Raw genomic sequence first — 23,070 nt, 5'->3', positions numbered from 1 at the left:
TCCTTGTTGTACCAGGCATCATTTTTAGGTCTCGCCTAGGCAGCGTGCATGCGTTGCGCTAGGAGATGAACTTTAGAAATTGGTCCGCTCTTTTCAAGTGCTTGTGCTGGCATTTACCTTGCGGGAGTGAGCAGTGGCCCGCAAGCTAATTGAAAACAGATGGCTCTCGTGCCGCCGCTGCTTGCTCCCGCAAGGTGGGTGCCAGCAAAACCACGAGTGCTTGAAAACAGCTGTTTTGCATTTGCCTGCTTTTCTTGCCGTCGCTTTGCCATTGCTCTTCTTTGTCCACAGCACTGCTTTTAGTTCTAATGTAAAGAGTAATAGAGGTGAGTGCAGAGCTCTAACCCAAAGCATGGTCGTGCACCTTTCTTTATTAATTAAAGGTGCTGTTTTCACTTTATTTCTTTTTTGTTTTATTGAGCTTTTACATGATACAAATAGTACATATATGCACATATGTTGTATGCAATAACAGAGTCCATATATAAGATATGTTATGTGCCAGGTCAATAAGTCTACAAGGTAGCTATCAACAGAAACTAAAAAGAAAACAACCATCGCCACGAACACCATTAGGTCTTACATTTTCATATGCAGTGTGCACTTCCTTTGGCATTATTTCTGAGACGCTGCCTAGAATGCATGTCCACAGTCAACCAACGCACACACCTCAGCATTATTATAAATTGTTGTTATCGTAGCCTCTGACGTGCTCCATACAGGGTGAAATCTAAACCATGTTATTATCTCACAGTCGTTACTCGTCTCGCGTTTCGTTCCTATGCGTGCCCAACCAGGTTACAAACGGCTCCCAGATATCTTTGGACGGGATTTGCTGGGCATTAGTTCCCAGTAGTATGACAGTTGGTCTTTGCAATAAGTGACAGCATAAACCCAGTCCACTGTGGTGGGGGGCGCCTGTTTTTTCCAATGTATTGCCACCGGTATCTTAGCCATAAGTAACGGGAGTGCCGTAGGATTCCTCCTCCCCTTGGGTATGTCAAGAACATATCCCAGTAATGAGGTCAGCGGTGAACACACCATGGGACAGCCTGTCATTTCGCGAATATGTTTAAATATTGCTAGCCAGAATAGCGCTATCGGTTGGCATTCCCAAGCTAAATGAAGGAAAGTAGTCCTCAAGGAGCCACATCTCCAGCAACGAGTATCAGGATGCCGCCCGTGCAATCTAGCAGCATTGGTGTACGGTATAAGCAGTGTAACTAGTTAAAATGAATCAGCCAGAGTCTATAATTAGGTGCTTCAATTGAGTGCAGCAAAAGGACCATTGTTTATATGTTATGGTGATGTGTGCGTCCTCTTCCAAATCTAGTTTAGAGTGCACTTCAGCAATAGGAGATTCCCTTTGAGTAATGCTATACAGGCGTGTGATAAGCTTACGGGGTGATGGTACCGCAATAATATTTTCTAATGATGGTAGTGTGGGAGGTATGTGCGGAAAGTCCGAATATCGTGCCTTACATGCAGCTCTGATTTGGTAGTAAAGGAGGGTGTCCAGTGCCGTGGTCGATGTATCCGCACACATCTGCTGTAATGTTAGGAATGTATCTTCTGGGTTCAAGTCTTTACCTAACTTGAGCTCATGGGACGCGGCTCTCTGTTTGGCAGTATTGTCTAACAATGGCCCAATTAGTGCGTTATCACCTATCGGCATCGAGGACGCAAAACAAATCTCTTGGTGTGCTCTCTGTGCCAGTCCTTGCCATGCCCAGCGAAGTGCCTCAACAGTGTCTATCTCCAAGTGTGGGCGCTTATATTATTTGTAAAGGGCTGTGTTCAAAGGGAGCGGGGCTACTTTATCCAGTCCAATCGCAACTTGTGGCTAGTATGGTGTAGGATGCTGCCAATAATAAAGGAATTGCGCCTGAGCGCAGTAAGCGTACAGTTCAAAGTCGGGGCCTCCAAGGCCACCTTGTGTAAAAAGGCAACGTTAGAATATTCCAAGAAATGAGAGGCTGTTTGCCAGCCCATATCAGTTCCATTATAGTTGATCGTAATCTTTTAAAAAAGTGTGTGCTTAACGGCATGGGGATGTTAATAAAGAGGTACAACAGCTTAGGAAGTATCACCATCTTCGTAATCGCTATACGGCCTGCCAGGGATAAAGGTAAAGTCTTCCATCTGTGCACTTTCCCCTCCAACCAGTCAATTACCCTCCCATAATTAGCCTTTGCTCCAGGACCGCAGAAACTGAATACCAGCCTTTTAGAGAATCACGCACCTTACCGGACTACATACCTGAACTTTGCCTTGAAAAAGCCCACGGGCAATAGGCCACCAGAGCGAAACACGTGTCGGCTGTTCTTTTTTCTCATATGCAACAATAAATAAAAAACACGCACGCTAACATTAAAGAATGCTTGAAATTTCTTTTTGGACCACTTTTGACAGACCGTGAGGGCACAATCGTGCATTTTCCTCTAAACTTACCTCTACAATGTCTCTTGGGTGAAGTAGTTTGCAAGGAATGTGCCACAACACATTTGGGCCCTGACAATTGTAGCACCTAAACCCATACAGTTAGCCACTCCCATAATTAGCCGACCATATCTCCTGCATATTGCGACTAATCCATATCCCTAGATATCTTATCGGACCATCAGCCTATTGTATTGGGAATTCCGTGTCAAAGGGAACGGAACTATCCGTAAGGGGTAGGATCGTGGATTTATTCCAGTTTATCTGGATACCCGTTAGGCCGCCATAGCACACTAGTTCCCTCATCACTGGTGGAAAATTGGTTTCTGGATCCACTAGATATACCGTCATATCATCTGCATACATTGATATGAGTAAACCTCTGGAGGTGATGCCTATACTACGCTGTGCATGGTGTTGACGCAGGCGGGCCGCCAGGGGCTCCATAGCGATTGCAAAAAGGAGTGGCGAGAGTGGGCACCTCTGTCTCGTCCCTCTCGTTATACGAAATGGGTCCGAGATCTGCCTGTTGACCCTGACTCTTGCTGTGGGAGTGGCATACAATAGTTGGATTTGCTTCAGAAATATAGGGCTGAATCCCATACGTCTCAGTAGTGTGAAGAGGAATTTCCACTCAAGGGAATCGAACGCCTTCGAGGCGTCTAATAGGGCTGCTATGGCACGCACATGTAGGGCCAGGTAGTGCAGAATGGCAAAAATAGTGCGCAAATTATGTGCCGTTGAGCGGCCCGGAATGAATCCAGACTGATCAGGTAGTGCGAGCACCGGAAGAAGTGGCTGCAACCTATTTGCCAAGAGCTTCACATATAACTTGGCGTCCAAATTTATTAAGGACAAAGGGTGATAGAACTCCATCTATGTAGGGTCTTTATCCGGCTTAAGCAGGGTAATGATTCTGGCTTCACGCATGGTCTGTGGAAGAGTGCCAGTATCCTGAGCTTCCTGATAAACCTGCAATAGCCTTGGTGCAAGAATATCTACATATTCCTTGTAGAAGGCTGCATTTAAGCCGTCTGCTCCAGGAGCCTTACCTGCCGGCATACTGTTTATTACTTGTCTTACATCATCGGTTGTGAATGGCAGTTACATGTAATCCCTGTACCCTCGGCTAAGTCAGACTAGGGCTATTGTATCCAGATAGTCCGTGATGTCTGTCTCAGATGGGTCTACAGTAAATGCATATATGGTCTTGTAAAATTGAGTCATAGTGTGCAGTATTTCTTGTGGTGTGCTTGATGGCGGTGCCGTCTGGTTATGAAGTTCTGTAATGTATGTTGAACTATGTGGCGTTCGTAAGAGACCTGCCAGCTTTGTCCCCGGCCTATCCCCTTCCCCATACCTGCGTGCTTGTGTGTATTTGTGCATGTACTTGGTTTCCCTCTCTGCCTCTTCCTGAAACGCTGTCAATTTACTCCTTATTTGTGCTAACGTGTTAGCAGAGGGAGTTGTATAATATTCACGCTCAAGATATTTAATCTCATCTTCCAAGCGGGCAATAGTGGTTTTTATGTCCCTAAGCACTTCAGTTTTCAATGCCATGCAATGTCCTCTAGTCACCACTTTAAAGGCCTCCCAAAGGGTCCCTGGAGAGTCCACTGTACCCTCGTTCAGATCAAAGCATTCAGTTATCTTATTTCGAAATTCTTCTCTGAATACCTGATCTAATAACGCACCTGATAGGAATTTCCAGCTGGAAGGTTGTAAATATGGTTTAAGTATGTGTAGGCTAAGCTGTACGGGTGCATGGTCTGACAGTGTACGGGGATGGTGCGTCACTTTAGCAACCCAGGCATGTGTATCTTTCGTGGTAGCCAATAGTCCAGTCGGGACCATGTGTTGCGATGATGAGGGATACAAGTCCCTTCCCTAGCAGTTTGGTGTAGCGCCCTCCAGCAATCTACAAGTTGTAATTCGTCAGTGATATCCTTTAGCATGGAGGCTGCCCCAGGATGATGTGTTCTGTAGGCGCCTATTCTATCAGCTGTCATGGAAAGAACCACATTGAAGTCGCCACCCCACAAAACTGCAACATCCCCAGCGCTGTTTTCACTTTAAGCTTGCCTTTATTTGTTCAGAATCTGCTTCGCTTTCAGAGCTGGGCACCACACTTGAACACACGCACCTTTTCTTCTGCACAACGCTATGCAACTCCTCCCTTGTTGGTTGCTTCATGTTCCAGAGTTTGCTAGCACGCTGCAGCAGGGCTCCGTATCTCTCCACATTGGATGTTTGCCGAGGGGCATAGGGCAAAGGCTGGTCGGAAATCCACTGTTGTTTTGGAAGAGCAGGGTTGTTATTTCACACCCTCCACTCCTCCGAGGTTGCAGCTCTTTTATTATTTTGTTTAATCAAAATTAATTAAGTTTAGTTTCCAGTGCCATCACTTAACCTTCCTCTGCTGTATTCCACCACACCTTGCCCGCCCCTACCACCCTTCCGAGAGCGCTGCTTTGAAATGATCCCTTCTTCCTTATAGTCTACTGTGTGTTTTAATTATCACTGAAAACATTTAGGCTTACTTTGCATGTCTCCTCTCCACAACCTTTGCTCCTACTGCAAGAAAGTGGCTCTGTATATACTGTTCCAAAGTGAGGTAAAGTGTGCACAGAGTCCACAGTCCCCAGAGGTTTGGCAGAGGCTAAAGTTAGATATAACCTTACTCTCTAAAGTGGTAGCTTGGTCGAGCAGTAAGGCAGTATCGGAGGACAGTGTAAAACAATTGTTGTACACACTCAGTCAGCAAATGGGCTCACACACTCAAGAACTGAACTCTAGGCCAATTGTTTTGTATATAAAAATATATAGTTTTATTTTAGAACCACAAGTAGGTATAAAAATACTTTCTCAGAATGAGATGTTGCAATTGAATACTTTCAAATAGCAATAGAATTTTTAAATGCAGTAGATACAGTTGTTGCAATATGCAACACAAGTTAAACACAATTATAACATTGAGCTCAATAGGAAGTTTTAAGTAAATGCAATAAAACCACTTTACAAATGTTTTTAACGCTCAGGGCTGGATCCTGTATTCAGCCCTGGTGCATTTCCTGTAAACAGTTAAAAGAAATCGTTTTTGTTTCACAGGCGATTTTTAAGGAATATTTGTATGTTTTTTTTTATTTCAAATCATATTTTATTTATTAACAATAACAGAGATGATAGCGGCAAGAAAGCATCAAAAGAATTACAGTCATGTTACCAAAGTACCGCAACCAGACATGGGTTATTACACAAAACAATACGTATACAGTAAAGGAAAATAAAGTACCATCCTTGCATTCTCATATTTGTACATAGTTCCGTAGAGCCCTCTGTCCAAATCAAGTCATATCACACCATGTATGTTTCATCATTCCTGCTTCACGATTCTAAGGTTGTCAAGCCCGTGAGCCCAAGATATAGCCATTACAGTTCACGCAACATGCAGCACATAATTCACTGAGAACAGACCTCATCGTTTGGAACTTCAAGGTGGGTCAAAGATGAAGGAGGCTCGGTCCAATGAAGACCATAATTTTTTGTTGGTGACCTGCCATGGTGATGAGTGTAACGCGGGGTTGTCAGTGCCCCTAATGCAGGACAGCCATTCCCTCCAGGCATTGAAGGAGACCTCACCCGTTGATTTCCAATTGCACAGGATCACCTTACATGCTAAAAATATTTGTATGTTTTGAAAATCGACACTTAGAAGAATTTCTCGCAAAAAAAGGTAATGTTATCCTATGGGAGAAAATCAGGTTATCGGAAAATTACAGTTGTAATTACTTTTGAAGGTCAATGCTGGGCATAAAGATCCAACACTGGGATCTCTCCTGGTAACAGGTGAGTAATTTCGATTTTGTTGATTGAACAATTTTTGAGGAATATTTCAAAGTTGCAAAACTCGACACTTAAAATAATTTCCAAGTGAAAACCAGCCAATGTTACCCTATGGGGAAATCAAGTTATCGGTGTGAGAAAGTGGCTCTATATATACTAGACCAGAGTAAGCTACAGTGTGTATAGAGTCTACAAACCCCAGAGTTATAACAGAGGTTAAAGCCAGGTGTGACCTTACTCTCTAAAGTGGTAGCTTGGTCGAGCAGTAAGGCAGTACCAGAGGACAGTGTAAAGCATTTGTTATACACACTCAGTCAGCAAAAGGTTTCACACACTCAAAGACTGAACTCCAGGCCAATTGTTTTTATATCAAAAGATATAGTTGTTTTATTTCTAGAACCAACAGGCATCAAAATATACTGCTCTCAATATGAGAGGTCTCAGATGAGTACTTTGCAGAAAGGCAATAAACTTTGTAAAGACAGTAGGTACAGGGGTTGCAGTAGGCAACACAATTCTACACACAATTTAGCATTGAGCTCAATGGATTCCCTTATATAAACACAGGTGATTACTTTGTAGATTACTTTGGTAATTCCAGGACTGGCTTCTAGGTTCAGTCCTGGGGTCTAAGCTGGAAACAGTTTAGCAAAAGCGTTTTAGGTATTGTGGTGATTTTTCAGGAATAAAAAGCTATTTTAAAAGTTCACACTTAGAAACTTTTCAACAGAAATCTGGCAATGTTATCCAATAGGAGAAAATTCAGGTTGCAGGTAAAGTACGATCTCGTTACTTTTGTAATCCAGTACTAGTCTCCTAGGGCCAGCACTGGGGTCTCAACCCAAAACAGGTAAGTCATTACGTTTCAGTATTTCGTATGATTTTTAAAGAATATTTCTAGTTTTCAAAAGTAAACAGAAGAAATGTCATAGAAAAGCAGACAATGGATTCCTATGGAGAAAATACAAGTTACTAGTAAACCCGCTAGGGATTACTTTTGCATTTCAGCACTGGGCTACAAGGTACAGTATAGGCTCCTCTCCTGATCACAGGTGAGTATTTCGGATTATAAAATTCGGATGATTTTATATGAATATTTCAAGTTTTCAAAGGTAGACACTTAGAAGATTTTTCGAGTCAAACCAGTCAATGTTATTCAATGGCAGGTAAGTGAGTTACTGGTTTCCGGGTGAGTACTTGACTGGTGAAGTTGTGGTTCTGGGCATAGACTCGAGGGTCCTCCAGGGTCAGGTAGGTACAGTCTGTTCACCCTCAGCGGCGTAGGGGCGGCCGGGTGCAGAGGTAGTTAGGCCCAATGTTATCCAATGAGGGGCAGGGGGCCTCCGGTTGGTGGCTGCTGGCTAGCAGTCCACGCGGCTGTGGGAGCTGGGCTCCTGGTCACTTGCTCAGGGCAAAGGGGGAAGCAGGATAGGACAAAGGTGGCACGGCCAGTGGTACTCGGGCGGCAGGGTGCTTTTGAGCCGTTGGGCGCTCTAAGTTATCCAATGGAAAAGGTCAAAAGGGAACAAAGGCTGCAGGCTCAGGGGCGGAGACTCTCCGGGGGCGACCAGCACGTCGAGAGGTAAGTTGGAATCTTGGAGCACAGGTAGGTACCCCAAAGGGAGGCACAGGGGGCTGTAGGGCGCCAAGTGCAGGGGTGTCTTTGGGTGTCGGACAAGCTTACCCTCAGCTGGTTGCGGTTGGGGGGGCCCCCTGGTTCTGAGTCTGCAGGCGTCGTCTAGTTCGTCGAGGAGGTTCTTTGGGCACTGGACTTCGGGTCCCAGTCGCGGGGGGACATCCTCGTGGTCTTGGATCACTCGGGCACGGGCCGGGCTCGTCGGGTGCAAAGTGGACTGGTCTGGAGCTTCCTGGCTGGCACCAGGAGGGTTGTTGCAGCAGAGCCTCTGCTGATGGGAGTCCCAGTCTTTAAGAGGGTCAAGGCAGGCAGGTGTTCTGGGTGTCCCAAGGTTGCTGTCCGCAGGAGTCGCTGGGATTTAGGCAGGAGCAGGACAAGGGCAGGGACCAATAGGTCCCTGTCATGGGGTGGGTACACCCTTAGCCTGCTCCTCTCCTGTGGGAGGGGGGCAGGAGCCTAGCTGGGATTGGGCAGGGCTCCCCATCTTCAAGAAGGCCGGGGCCCGGGGTGGTGCTTCACCTCGTCTCACCCACCTGATGGGTGGGGTTGGCACAGGCTGGCACCCCCCCCCCGTCCTGACGTACTTTTTCCTGCCAGTCTTCCCGCCAGAGTGGGGGTCAGAACTGGTGGGGGCCAGTTGCTGGGTACAGCAAATGGTCTGGAGAAGCTCACAGAGGTGGCATGCCTTTGAAGCTTCCCCCTGCCCATCCTGGGGGAGGAGACCTAGCACCTCGCCCAGGATGTGCATTGTTGCAGGTCCAGGAGAGCGGGGGCTCTCCACCCAGGGGTCCAGCAACACGTCTGCTGTGTGGCAGCCTCTACAGCCACTTAGCCTAGACGTAGATTGTAGGTTAGGTTTTCAGAGGGCATCTCTAAGATGCCCTCGGGTGCATTTTACATTAAATCCCACACTGGCATCAGTGCGGGTTTAATGTGCTGACAAGTTTGGTACCAAACTTGTCAGTCTTCAGTGTAGCCATTATGGTGCTGGGGAGATCGTAATGACAACCTCCCAGCACCATCTACTCTTAATGGCATCACTGCACTTACAGTGCCCAGGAATGGCCCTGGGTACTGTAGGGGCACAGGGCTCATGCACCTGTGCCCACACCTCTGGCATAGGGCACTCAACTAGAGGGGTGACTGAAGTATGCCAGGGCAGTGGGTTCTGTGGGCATGGCACACAGGGTTGTGTGCCATGTCGACTCTTTGTTTAGCTCTGTACCTAGACACTCAGCCTGCAAAGGCAGTGTGTGGGTGTCAGGGTACAGGGCCCCTGAGGGTGGCACAATAAGTGCTACAGTCCTCAGGGGTCTACTCTGGTCACCATGCCCTGGGTACCTAGGGTACCATTTACTAGGGGCTGATAGGTGGCCAGAGATGCCAATTGGGTTGTAGTTTCATCACAGTTTTTAGGGAAGAAACACAGGCCCTGGGTACCTGGTTGGCAGGGACCCAGGGCCCACTCAGTCAAAGCACATCAGCAGTTCAGAAAAAAGTGGCGGCATACCAGTGCAAGAAAGATGGTACATTCTCACAATCGGTCTTTGGGTAGGTACTCGACTGGCATAGTTAAGGTTCTGGGGCAAGACTCCGGGATCTCCCAGGGTCAGGTAGGTAAAGTCGTTACACCCTCAGCGGCACAGGGGCAGCGGGGTACAGAGTGAGTCGGCCCAATATTAGCCTATGGTGGGCAGGGGGCCTTTGGTTGGTGGCTGCTAGCAGGCAGGTCACGCGGCTGTGGGAGCTGAGCTCCTGGTCACTTACACAGGGCAAGTGGCGAATTAGGATAGGACAGCTGCTGCACTTCCAGTGGCACTCGGGCGGCTGAGTGCAGGGTGCTTTTGGGCCTTCAGGCGCCCAATGTATTTCAACATGAAAGCTGCAAGACGAACAAAGACTGCAGGCTCGGGAACGGAGATTCTTCAGGTGCGACCACCACTTCGGGAGGTAGGTTGGGAAGCTGTAGGTTAGGTAGCCACCCAGGAGTTGGGCACATGGGGGCGTGGGGCGCCAGGTTCATGGGTGTCTTTTGGTGTCGGGAAATCTTACCCTCAGCTGGTCGCATTTGGAGGAGTCCCTGGTTGTGATGCTGCAGGCGTCGTCAGGAGCGTCGAGGAGGGTCCTTAGGTGCTGAATTCGTGGTCACGGTCGCCGGGGGGACATCCTCGTGGTCTTTGTTCACTCAGGCACGGGCCGGGCTCGACGGGTGCAGAGTGTGCTGGATTTGCGGTTTCTTGCTGGCACCAGGGGTTGTTGCTGTTTGAGCAGAACCACTGCTCGTGGGAGTCCCAGTCTTTGGATGAGCAAGGCAGTCAGGTCCTCCGGGGTTTTTGAGGTTGCTGACCACAAGAGATGCCGGGATTTAGCAGGAGCAGGTTCGAGGGTTGACAGGCCTGTAGGGCTAGGGCCAAGACAGTTGGTGTCATCCTCTTGTTAGCAGCTGCACGGCAGGACTTCTTTTTTCTTGGTTTTCTGCTTCTTTCGGAATGTGGATCTGAGGAAGGAAGGTTCAGGGTGCCCCTAAATACTAAACTTAGGGGCGTTACAGGTATGGGAAGGTCAGGGACCAATGGGTCCCTTCCCTGGGGTGAGTACCCCCACTATCCTGCCACTCTCCTGTGGGAGGGGGGCAGGAACCTGTCTCTGATTTTGTAGGGCTCCCCATTCTCAAGATGGCGAGAGCCCGGAGTTGTGCTTCACCTCGCCTCCCCCACCTGAGGGCTGGGGTTGGCAGAGGCTGGCACACCCCTTTTCCTCATGTAGGTTTTCCACCTGTCTTCCCACCAGAGTGGGGGTCAGAACCCTTAAGGGTCAGTTGCTGAGTACAGCAAGTGGCCTGGAGAAGCTCACAAAGGTGGCATGCCTTTGAAGCTCCCCCTGCCCATCCTGGGGGTGGAGGCCTATCACCTCGCCCCAGGATGTGCATTGTTGCAGGTCCACGAGAGCGGATGGCTCTCTACCCAGGGGTCCAGCAACATGTCTGCTGGGTGGCAACCTAGGCAGCCTCTCAGTCAGGACACGGGTTGTGGGTTAGTTTCAGGGGGCAACTCTAAGTTGCCCTCTGTTGTGCATTGTACATTAAAATCCCACACTGGCATCAGTGTGGGTTTAATGTGCTGAGACGTTTGATACCAAACTTCTCAGTCTTCAGCGTAAATGTAAATGTCAAGGTATTTGTAGAGTGCACTGCCACCAAGCGGTTTCCTGGCGCTATTACTCATACAGCTGTGGAACCCTTCCTGGCTTTCCCTGTGAAGTGTCCACTCCTGGGCACCCCCAGGGTGAAGCCAGGCATCTAAGCGCTGTTGGGGCCGGTGTGGAGGTTAAGCAAGCTATTGCCCAGAGTTGCAGCGTGGGGCCCACGATTAGAATAGGCACCGAGGCGAGAATTGTCAGGCCCGAGGAAATTGAGCCCAAGACCCGCCGAGGCGGGAATTGAACCCTGGTCCCGGGCCAGAACTCTGCATCAGGGTCTGCCGCTCTAACCATTGAGCCACTCTCACGCGTAGCCATCAGGGTGCTGTGGAGTTCGTGATGACAACCTCCCAGCACCATATACTTTTATCCATCCGCTATCCTTCTCACTCCAAGTAACAGACTAATATCCACCACTGAAATTACCTCATATTTCACCATATTAATTCACCACTAATCCTTTATAGGCTCCCTGAATAGCATGCGTCAACAAGCGAGAGATAAATAAATACAAACCTTTGTCCTACGCTATCCTTCTGCTATCATTCCAAATTCAAATAACTGACTAACCTATCTACCACTTAAAATGTACTTGCATGTTTCACTATACTAATTCAACACTAATCCTCTTTGGGTCCCGGAGTAGCGTGCTACCCGCCGAAAAAGCGCTTTGACGCCTCGTCAGGGGTAGTAAGCGCTTTATAAATACAATTACAAACCATACAATACAATATACTCTTAATGGCAGCACTGCACTTACAATGCCCAGGAATGGACCTGGGTACTGTAGGGGTAGAGGGCTCATTCACCTGTACCCACACCACTAATATAGGGCACCCAGCTAGAGGGGTGACTGCGGTATACCAGGGCAGTGTGTTGTGGGCATGGCACACAGGGTGTGTCATGTCGACTCTTTGTTTTGTTCTGCCCCAAGACACACTGTGTATCTGTCAGGGTACAGGACCCCTAAGAGTGGCACAATAAGTGCTGCATCCCTTAGGGGCCTTCTCTGGTCACAGTGCCCTGAGTACCTAGAGTACCATTTACCAGGGCCCGATCTGTGGCCAGAGATGCAAATTGGGTTTAGGTTTCAATACAGTCTTAGTGAAGGAACACAGGCCTGGGGCAACTGATTGGCAGGAGCCCAGGGCACACTCAGTCAAAGTACATCAGCAATTTAGCAAAAAGTGGGGGCATACCATGCCAGAAAGATGGCACTATCTCACACATACTCCCTTTCTTTTAGCCCATATATTCCTGCTCCATAGCCTCTACATCACCCTCCCCCCTTTTCATCGCTCCTCCCTCTACGTGCTGTTGTTTATTCAGATAGCAGTCATGCAGTGCTTGCTTAGCTCTGGGAGCCCAAAGGGGCTGCCCTTTTAAAGTAACTTTCCCAAACTGAAACAGAACTCATACCTTCTCCCACCCCGCTATCTAGCAACTCTTTACCGGATGCTCACTTCTGCCAAAGCATAAACAAACATATGTCATAGCCAATAGGTCTCACTTTTGGGACCTTATAAGTGTTTAGACATGCAACAGTTGATGTTGTTGCACCAAGGATATTGTACTGCATAACTAAATACTTATATGGTTCCAAAGACGAGACCTATTGGCTATGCCAATGCTTGTTCTCTTTGCATGGGAGCGACCCACCCTCACTTTCAAAAAAGGGCGAAATATTATCCAGAAGGTCAAGGTAGCTGACTAAAATTATACCATTTAAGTTGGCATTAGACAGCTTCAATAGGAATTGCGTCACCTCTTTATAGATTCCTGTCAGCACCTACATTTGGCCACTTAATTCTCTTGTTTTTCTTGGCTCCAACTGTCGGTTCCAGGTGTTTCGACTTCCTCTTCGTTTTTACTGGAAGACCAGGGTCCATAGGAACTAAATGGGGGATGGCAGAATTCTCAGGGGAAAAGGATGGCTCAATTTGGGAGGTAGCTTTAATCATCGTGCTTTCTGAAGCTATGTGATCAATTGAATCATGCACCCCACTAGACTGTGAATCTTGATCAATGTTGCAAAGGGACCCCCCCCCCCAACGATAGCCGTTGTTTGACTGCTAAATTTCTTTGCCAATGGCTGAAGCAGCCTTAGTTAGAAAACTGCCGAGAGTAGAATTTTGCAGCGTCTTTGGTGTCCCCTCCCTGCTCACCAGCTGCTTCCCGTTTGCCATTTTATAAGCGATAGTAGAGTAACCTTGGCTTGTCTTGGGTATCAAATGCCACCGTCACACTCTGTGACAGTATCGTACATAAGAGAAGCTCCGGCAGCCCCAGGTAAGTGTTGAAGTATTCAAAGGAATAACTTACTTTACTAGGAGCTACTACGGAGACCAGCAAAATACGGCAGCCCCAAGAGAATGGGCCCATCCTAGTCTCATCCGGGCTCTGACGGGCTAGGGCGCTAGACACTCTGGGGGATGGTGTACCCTGATCGCAGCTGGTGGCTGCAGAAAAGTTTCAACAACACGGGCTCCTGCAAATCTGTAGGTGTTCAGCAACTTTTATATGTGGATCACATATAAAGGCTCTCAAAGTGTCTCTGGTAACAGATTTGCTCACTCAGAAATTCCACCACAGTTCCAAAGACTTAGAGTTAGTCACATTTGTTAGGGTGAATTTCCATTATTTTTGGGTCTGCGGTTTCAAGTGAGACTCAGAAACGGAGTTCTTTATCGGACGAGAACATCACGCTGTAGGGACAAACAGGAAGCTGTATCTGCGTTCCCGGCTGATCGCTTAAACCTGCAGCCTTTCCGGGGTCCCCTTAGCACAGTATCCCGCTCAAATGACACTACTGGAGGAATGCCCAAAGTTCCCTTTCAGGAAGGGCATCTGTGTGTGGGGAGCGGCACCGATGCTGTGCAGCAGCCGCCGCCTCTTTCTCTCCGGGTCTGGCCACGGAGGGTAAAGCAGGAGCGGCTCCTCTGGCACGTAGAGGGCGAGACTACAGCCACAGGGACCTGTCCCCCCACGGCAGGCGTCCCGTAGGGACTGTCGTTTCTCTCTCCATGAGACCGACTGCACCACTTGCTTTGCATTGTGGGCGGAGCTCTGCATTGGGTCTGTATATAGACGCCATGTCTTCACACATATGTCAGTTCATTTCTTTCTGAGCCCTTCAATGTAGATCTGAAGCTCTGTTCCCAACTTTGTCTGACTTCCAACAGCTCAAAAAAACTTTAAAAAAAGACTGTGCTAGGGAAAGACAAAAGTATTTAGACATGCCAAAACTGCAGGAAGCAAGTGTTTGTTATGGATCCGGTCAGTGTTTTGACCAGGTTCTGGCCACAACTTGAGTTGTGTGACAAATGCGCCTAATGTACCTAAAGTTAATCAAAAAGCGGGCGCAAAATTGTACTTTGCAGAGCATAATAAAAGGTTGTATTTAAGCTGCGCCGCTCGCAAGCGAAGTCCCTCTCTCGCTCAAAGATTTCAGATCAGTTGAATCACACATTCAAGAAAGCCATGCAGGACCTGACCCTATACTTCCACTTTAGATTGTGTGAAAAGTCACGAGGGCAGCACTCTAAAGACCCCTTGCATCCAGCGTCTTCGGAATCTGAACCAGTGCCACAGTAGGTCCCGGTGTTCCCCAAATTGCCTGGGCAGTTGTCAACTCCGCAGAGAAAAGTCTTTAGGGAGACCATACTGCAGATCCTCCAGGCCTTGCTAGTTCCTACTTGAGTGCCTTCGAGCCCCACAGAGCCACACGGCCCTATTTCGTGAACAGGTTGGTATTGTCAAAGGATTCGAACACCGCAACAGACTAAAATCACAGGCACAACCTGTAGCACATAAGGTTTGCCTGGTTCCATTAAGTGTCAGGATAGAACTAAAACAAACCCTTAAGTATTTGTGTTGTCAAGCCATCAGTGAATCCAGTGATTCCTCACTGTGGTTAGCAGCTGTAGAAGTAGTTCGAAAAAAGAATGAGGGGAAGTCAGATTGTGTGCCAACCTAAGTAATCTGAATATGAATATTGTGGTGGACTGCCACCCTTTGCCTAAGATACAGTTTCCGTACCAGCCGTATTACACTAATCTGCACCAGCTATTTTCTATTGTGTGCCGCACATTTAGATCACTCTTTTTTGCATGTTCTGTTTGGAGATTCCCCTAGCTTCTGTGGGGTGTAGGTCTCCCTTACATTATGGTTGGATGCATTTCAACCGTTGCTTGCTTTCTGTTTGGGTGTCAGCCACCCGTTTCTGACTCATGGTTGATTTCTGTTTGGGTGCTAGTCACCTCGTGCTTACTTTCTGGTTGGGTGTAAGCCACCCCTTTGCTTACTTTCTGGTTGGGTGTAAGCCACCCTTTTGCTTACTTTATGGTTGGGTGTAAGCCACATGTTGCTTTCTTTATGGTTGGGTGCATTCTCATCCTGTTGGGTGTAATTCACCCCTTGCTTGCTTTCTGTTTGTGTGCTAGCCACCGGTTGCTTACTTCTGTTTGGATGTCAGTCTTTGTCCTTTCTTTTTCCATTTGCTGTGTTCCGTGTTTCCCATTTTCTTCGCCAGTCCGGCCAGCTGGTGTGGTTGTGGTGGTAATTTGGAGCACTCTTTCCTTGTTTGTTTTCATGGTATACTTTTTTCTTATTTATGTATGTTTCTTTATCCTTTTGCTTTTGTGGTTTTGGACAGTTTCCTTCTTTTTTACATTTTCAGGGTTCCTCCTTGCATCTTGTTGCATTTTATGCATAGTCACCACTGAAGTGCTTTGTGTATTTCACTTAATGCTGTTTGCATTTGCGATATCTTCTTATGCAAGTTTCCTTTTTGTAACTGTCATTTTCTTCTTACATTCTAGTATTATGCAATTCCTATGTAATGCTGTTTTCTACTTGTATTTTGTTACATTTTCTCTCTCAAGTTTCTTTGGGCCAGATGTAGGAGCCCTAATACCGGTCGGTAACGGCCGAATTTGGCCGTTACCGACCGGTATTAGGGTTTTCTGATGTAGGGGGCCTATATTTTACCGATTCTGTAAATTTACCGAATCGGTAAATTTACAGAATCGGTAAAATACCGAATCGGTATATTTACCGATTCGGTAAATCCATATGTAGCTGACACTCCTGAGACACTGACACTCGTAAATACCGAATACCAATACATTGATTCCTATGGGCTTCAAGGCCCATAGGAATCAATGGGCAATACCGAATCGGTATTTATCGATTCGGTAAATACCGAATTTTACAGATTCGGTAATTCAAAATAAAAAATTACCTACATCTCCCTCCTTCTAATTTACCGATTCATAAATACCGAATCGGTAAAATTCGGTATTTATGAGTTGGTAAATTAGAGTTACCGACATCTAGCCCTTTGTTTCTTTTGTATCTTTGTGATCTTTCTTCTTATTTTTGCTATGTTTTTGTGCATTATGTAAAGGGGGAAGGTGTGTTATATGTAAGGTTTTAAATTATGCATTATGCATCATCCTTTTTTGTCTGCCTCTGCTGTTTAGCCAGTGTAAATGTGTTAGGTAGAATGTTGGTGAGATGGTGATGTCATTGGAATGTGAGGATTGCTGTGAGGTGGAGTGTCAGTTGGATCGTGGGCTGAGCAGCAGAGAGACTGCTCCTGGTGGGGACTTATTTGCATCTTTACTGGAAAACCTACCTAACATCTAAGAACAATAAACATATTCATCTGTAATCTAACCACATCTACTGGAACTCCTTCCTACGATACAACATATAGCCATATCAAAACAGCTTCTCAGTCTTCGCTGATAGTCTAGAGAAGCACATAAAATTCTGAAAAAAAGTGCTGTCTATTTTATTTCACATGGGCATGACAATCACGCAAGAGAAGTGCAAATTCACCAACAACGAGCTTAAGAACTTAGGTCAACCATATCGGCGTATGGTGGTATAAAACCAACATTTTTCCCTTATCAGGGCCGTCAACAAAGCAAAAGCACCTATTGATAGAGATTTACGCTCATTTCTATGCTTAGCTAGTTATTCGGCATGATTCATGTCTGGCTACGCTCATGCAGTCGAACCATTAGGAGTAATACTCAAAAAAGGTAAAATATTTTTGTGGTCTGCTCGCTTGGAGACTGAGTTCATTAATGTAAAAAGATCAGATTGCGACAGTGCTAACCTTGAGTGATTTTCGTGACGGTTACCGTTCCATCATAACTGTGGATGCAAGTCTCTCTGGTTTGGGTGCTGTGCTTAGTCAAAAAGTAGGTGGTAAAGAACAAACAGTAGCTTTCTGCATCAAGATCATTAAAGCAGTAAAAAATTGAATGTAGTACCATTGAATGCGAGCCACTGGCGTGTGTGGACCGTACAAAAATTCAGGATGTATGTTTGGGGTTGCAAATTCGAGTTGCACACTGATCAAAAAACGTTAGTGCATATTTTCAACAGTTGCAATCAGAACAACATGTCTGCCAGACTTACCAGATTAGTCTCCAAGTTACAGGAGTACAACTTTGTAATAAAACACCAGTCGGGAGGCAAACATTTCTGCGCAGATTATTTATTTTGTATACCCCTAGAAGACATTAATGATGAACATTATGTGGATGATGTTGAATGTGTAGTTCTTGTGGATGCTGTAAGTGAATATGATTCGGGTACAACTAAAACATGCATGAAAAATGAATATTATTGGTGGTCTGCAACAGACCTCAGCAGGACAATCTTGTCCCTAGTTGAAGGAGTTTCGGCACTCTCTCTTGCATTCATTCATATGCATTTGGCCCTTCTGCTTGGCTATCTGCTTGGCTATAGTCGTGACTGGAAGCTACTGAGGAGTTTGTTCTCTTCTAAGTAGACAGAGTACTGTGGTTGGTACTTCAAAATTTTGACCATGCAGGGGAGTGTGGAGACTGGGCTATATTTAGTCAATATTTCCTGAAATTAATTGTGCTTGTTTGCGTTTGAGATACTTTCTGTGACGAACTCTGAGATGACTGGTCAAAGGCAATACTCAGTTTGATTACCTACGTTTAAGCAAATTCATCACCTTGTTGACTGGAAATGGGCGTTTTCCAGTGGGTTCTCCTTTAAAAGACTTTGGCAACAAACTGTATGGTACTTTATATACTCTGTTGTCGTACCTCTTTGCATCAGACTCTTATAAATAGGTTTCTATCTGATCTTGAATGTTATGGTTTAGTTGCTTAACTCCAATAGTTTTATGAAGTTGCCTTTTGCTTTTATTGTATTGGTTGATTCAATATTAGGCAAACCTTATTTTCCTTGCTTTTGCAGATACAGCTAAGGTTTATTAACCCATTGAAAAATTTGCGACGCCTTGGAATTAAGCGAATTAATGACTTTTTCTCTGATTTTGAGAGCTACAGCTTCACCGCTGAAGAAATTGATGCAGTCTTCCATGCTGTGATATGGCCACAGGTACAGTGAATACCATTACGTCATCTAGTTAATAATATGATTGTATTATTAATGTATTGTGTGCCTTGTCCTACTCTGTGCAAGCACCAGGCATGTTATTATTCATTTAGTTTCCCGCTAAAACAAACTCCACTTGCACTTTGCTTACAGTTTGCCTTTAAGAATAATAGAATGAATAAAAAACTCACAATGAAAGGATCAAGAGGTCAAATGACATGCGATGTGCTACTAAACCATATCCCAAAGAAAACCTCTTAGTGAATTCGGAAAATGTAATCATTTTTCCTTACTCCGCCAAATCATTTTAAAATGACTTTTTCACTCACTTTTAAAAATGTGTTTTATTATCAGTTTAAGATCAGACATTTTAAAAACATCTGCTATTTACCAACTATTTTGAACATGTGCTTTGTTGTGAGTACAGTTGCCTTATTTATTGCTCATAAAAGTAGCTGCATTCATAACTTAGGGTGTAAGAATCGGTTGACCATTCCCTGTACACCAATCCCATAGAAGTCATCTTGTGCTGTAGTCCTGTCCCATATTGTTAAGGGAACTAGTGGTGAGCAACGTGAGTGTTCGACGTTGCTCACCCCAAGTCACATAATAGACACCATCAGAGAGGTCATCATCATATAAGGTTTCTTAAAACAACCTTTTAAAATTTTCCTAAGCAGGCACTGACTTTGTCATCTTTTCCTCTACACCTGCTTGTCGAAGGACCTCTATTGTCAGCCCGGTATAGGGCCTTTGTTACCCACTGTTTATGTCCCTGTCTAATCTTTCAGATCCTCTGATCCGTTTCTTCTGGTTTGTTTACACCCTGTTTGGAGCCTTGCCCCTATCGGGCCTTTTCCATTGGGCTTTGAAATCCATGATCTAAAAAGCACCCTTTAGCTATTGTTCATATTGTGGCACTCCAAGTACTTGTTGACAGATCAACATGCAGTCTGTAACCCCTGCTTATCGGCGCAGCATAACAAGACCTCCTGCTCCAGTTTCCTTGCCTTCTGTTCCAAAAAGACCAGCCGGAACCTTATTCACCCAATAGGAAAGAGGAGTCAAAGATCCTTATCATGGCCCAGAACAAAACCGCAAATGGGTGTACTCCTTGTACCTTCTAATCCCCAAGAAAGACTGGTCCCTCAGTCTCATATTAGAACTCATACTGCTCAACAAGTACATTTATCAAATATTTTGCAGTGGTAGTTGTTCATCTCCGGAGGAGCAGCGTACACGTTTTCCGCTTCCTCACTGACTAACTTATAATAAGTGCAAACAAACAGCAGTGTTTAACCCACACTCAGATCACCTTAGATCTCCTCCGTTATCTAGGTTTCATTATTAATGTTGGTAAGTCTAACCTTCAACTCCTTCAAATAACACCCTTCATGTGATCAATTCTAAAACAAGTCACCAGGAAAGCTTATTTCCACCCCACATGGGCCAAGCCTTCCAGCTCCTGCTGCCTCTTTTTCAGCCAAATCATCAGCTAACAGTGTGAGTAGTAATGCACCTTCTCAACCTGATGACCTCCAGCATCGCCATGGTTCTCCATGTTCAACTACACATGCATCCGCTCCAGGAGTACCTGGTGGCACAATGGTCACAAGTGGAGGTTCTGTGGGAGGATCTAGTGTTGATTTTGGCCTGCAACTATCGCTCTGTGCGGTGGTGGAACAGCATCAATCTGGTCTTTCCTAAACTCAGTCCCCCAGGTGACCATCACCACGGATGCCTCCCTCACGTGCTGCTGGGCAAATCTACAGGACCTGACTGTTCATGGTCTGTGAATAATCCTTCAAAAGACCATTAACATCAACTATCTGGAGTTAATGGAAGTCCAATTGGCTCTGAAAGCATTCTTCATCACAAAACAGCCGACTTAACTGCCATGTTTTACCTGCAAAAACAGGGGGGCACGTACTCTCTCCAGTACTAGGCATTAGCACTAAGCATTTGGTGTTGCGCGATCCCCCACAGAGAACATCTGCTAGGAGAGTAACTTCTGGGAGCGGATAGCGACTTCACAGACCTGCTCAGTAGGTGCAGAAGAAGTACATGAGTGGGAACTCCATTCACAGGTCCTGCTCCAATACTTCCAACACTGGGGTTTTCCCGACATAGATTTGTTTGCAACTCCCGAAAACACAAAATGCCTAAGCTTCGTCACCAGGTTTCAACACCAACAGTCCATGGGCGGGCACAGCACTAGGGATCAACTGGTCGGGTATATTTGCCTACGCTTTTCCGCCTCTCCCACTCCTTCCATCCATGGTTCGGGAGCGCCCTCACTCTGGTCCTGGTGGCTCCCACATGTGTCAAGGAGCCGTGGTTCGCAACCTTTCCCGAGTTGTCCATAGTCCCTCACGAGAAGCTCCCCAACAGGCCAGACATTCTTACTCATCACCAGGGCCCAGCACAGGGATATGGCACCGGAGATCCTAGAGTTTGGGTACATAAATGTACCTGTTGAGTGCATTTCCATCCTCATATAGGCTGGCCGTCCCACTACACAACCCTGCTATGCAGCAAAGTGTAAAACGTTTGTCTGCTTTTGCCTCACCAAACACGTAGATCCACCCAAGCCCACAGTGCAAGACATTGTCAGCTACCTACTTAATTGACAATGCTGAGGCCTGGTTTACTCTTCCATTCGCATACATTTGGCAGCGGTAGCAGCATACCTACAGAACATGGAGCACTTTCAACTGTAAAGAGTCCCAGTCATGAAAGCCTTTATGGAAGTACATGAGAAAGTTATCCTTCTCACCCGTTTATCCCCAGCCCCCGCCTGGAACCCTAGTGTAGTCCTCACTAGGCTTATAGGAACCCGTTGAGCCCCTCCACTCTTGCCCTCCAGTTTTTATCTTGGAAGGTCGCATTTTTTATCGCAATTACTTCCCTTAGACGGGTGAGCGAGATACAAGCACTCATGCTGAAGTAGAACCTTTTTATAAGGTAGACTCTTGCAGGTTAGTCCTTAGTCTGAAAGTTTGGGTTTGTTCTAAGTTGGTCTCTTCTTTACACCTTAACCAAACACTTGAAATTCTAGTGTTCTTTCCACATCCAGATTTAGTAGCGGAAAGAGGTGCATATAATATTCAAGTGTATATATAATATCCTTCCATTATCTGGTACTCACTGACATCAGGTATGACAAAACCATACATTAAAAGTCTGCCTCTGACCCATGACACCTGGGGCAGTTCAATATGTCTATAGGGCTACATTTTGGATAATCATTTGCACTTGTATACGTCCTAAGAAGATAATTAAAGGGTTGCATCTTGAAACTTTCACTTCTAGGGTTCTTTGGTGCCTAACATAGAACTGATACCCAATTACTCTCAGTGAGATTAGCTGTCATGTCAAGTGTCCGTCGCTCTTTTAGTTCCGCTACATCATATATACATTAATCCTCTAACACATTAAACAGTTGTTGCGTCTCATTTCTCTTCTCCTAGTTTGAGCAAATGTTTAAGGGGCCTGTATTTAAGTGGTTTAGTAGTGACATTCCCCTTGAATAGAGCGTGCATGGTACCGGTCAATTTGCAAAAACCTAAGAATCGCCCTAAGGCACCGCAGTGTCTTGTATCAGGCCTTGAAAGTCACAAAACTTATCGGACTAATATAAGCTCTCTAACATTACATTGCTTTGTCTCCAAGGGCAGATAGTGCCTTAACTAGTAGCTTACGATATTTCTAGGTTCACCATATTTAGACACTTATTCTAACAGTAACCACTAACTTTCAATAATAGTGGTAATCCCATCCACTCGCTCTTTGGTGTCATCAACATGTTCATTATCATAGAAAGTTCCCTCATCACGAGTTTCACCTCTACCGACAGCAGGTCTTCACACCCACTTGTTACCTAGTATAGTTTTGCTGCCTAGTATTCATTCATTATTTCTTTATTCGGTTTTTGACAGGTAAAAAACCATTAAAGCAATTTTACAGATAAAAACAGTTAATTCACATTTCAAAGTCAGCGACTTTATGCAAAAAACATCATCAAAAGACAAACATGGGGGGGGGACCCTGACCAATTTGCATAATACGTAGAAATTCTAGTTTATCCAAACAATTAATTATAATTTACAAATTCGGTCTATGTCTAAAAATATATTTCAGAAATTTCACTATGTATTTTGAGGTCCATTCCGTCTCTAAAAGCTGCAGGTGTAACAACGCTGGGCGGCATCTTATAATACCCATTAATTTTAACAAGGGAATTAGCCATATCTTTCTGTGCCCATCATAAAATTTGCAGAACAAAAAAGTGTGGATAGTTGCCTGCGCGGAAATTTCATCACACGGACATGGTGGTAATACTAAGTCCCAGTTATTTCTCATCGGAAAAGCCACCAAGCGATGAAAGAGATTTAGCCTGAACCTAGTCAGGAGAAATCTCTCAAAAGTAGTGAAATCATGCGTCAGGTACGGCTGTATTGACAGAGTAGTTTGGACCGCCATAGAATGTTGAACAGAAGTTTTAATGGCTTCATTGGCGATACGCAATTCTTCTAGATACGCAAGGGACATCGCTTTTAGTGTTT

At 45.7% G+C, this 23,070-nt stretch overlaps 1 protein-coding gene across 2 annotated transcripts in view; it reads left to right on the top strand.

Annotated features, from left to right (window-relative positions):
- UTP20 (UTP20 small subunit processome component) overlaps positions 1-23,070 on the top strand; it is a 1,109,880-nt gene that overhangs the window by 497,885 nt on the left and 588,925 nt on the right. For both annotated transcript variants that reach the window (XM_078675325.1, XM_078675316.1), the window contains exon 28: positions 18,365-18,508. In XM_078675325.1, coding sequence (XP_078531451.1) covers positions 18,365-18,508 — 144 coding nt within the window. The remainder of the gene's footprint in view (positions 1-18,364; positions 18,509-23,070) is intronic.

The sequence above is a fragment of the Lissotriton helveticus genome, chromosome 1_1, assembly GCF_964261635.1.
Source record: "Lissotriton helveticus chromosome 1_1, aLisHel1.1, whole genome shotgun sequence".
Taxonomy (NCBI): Eukaryota; Metazoa; Chordata; class Amphibia; order Caudata; family Salamandridae; genus Lissotriton; species Lissotriton helveticus.
This window is presented reverse-complemented; position numbering and strand designations above follow the sequence as displayed.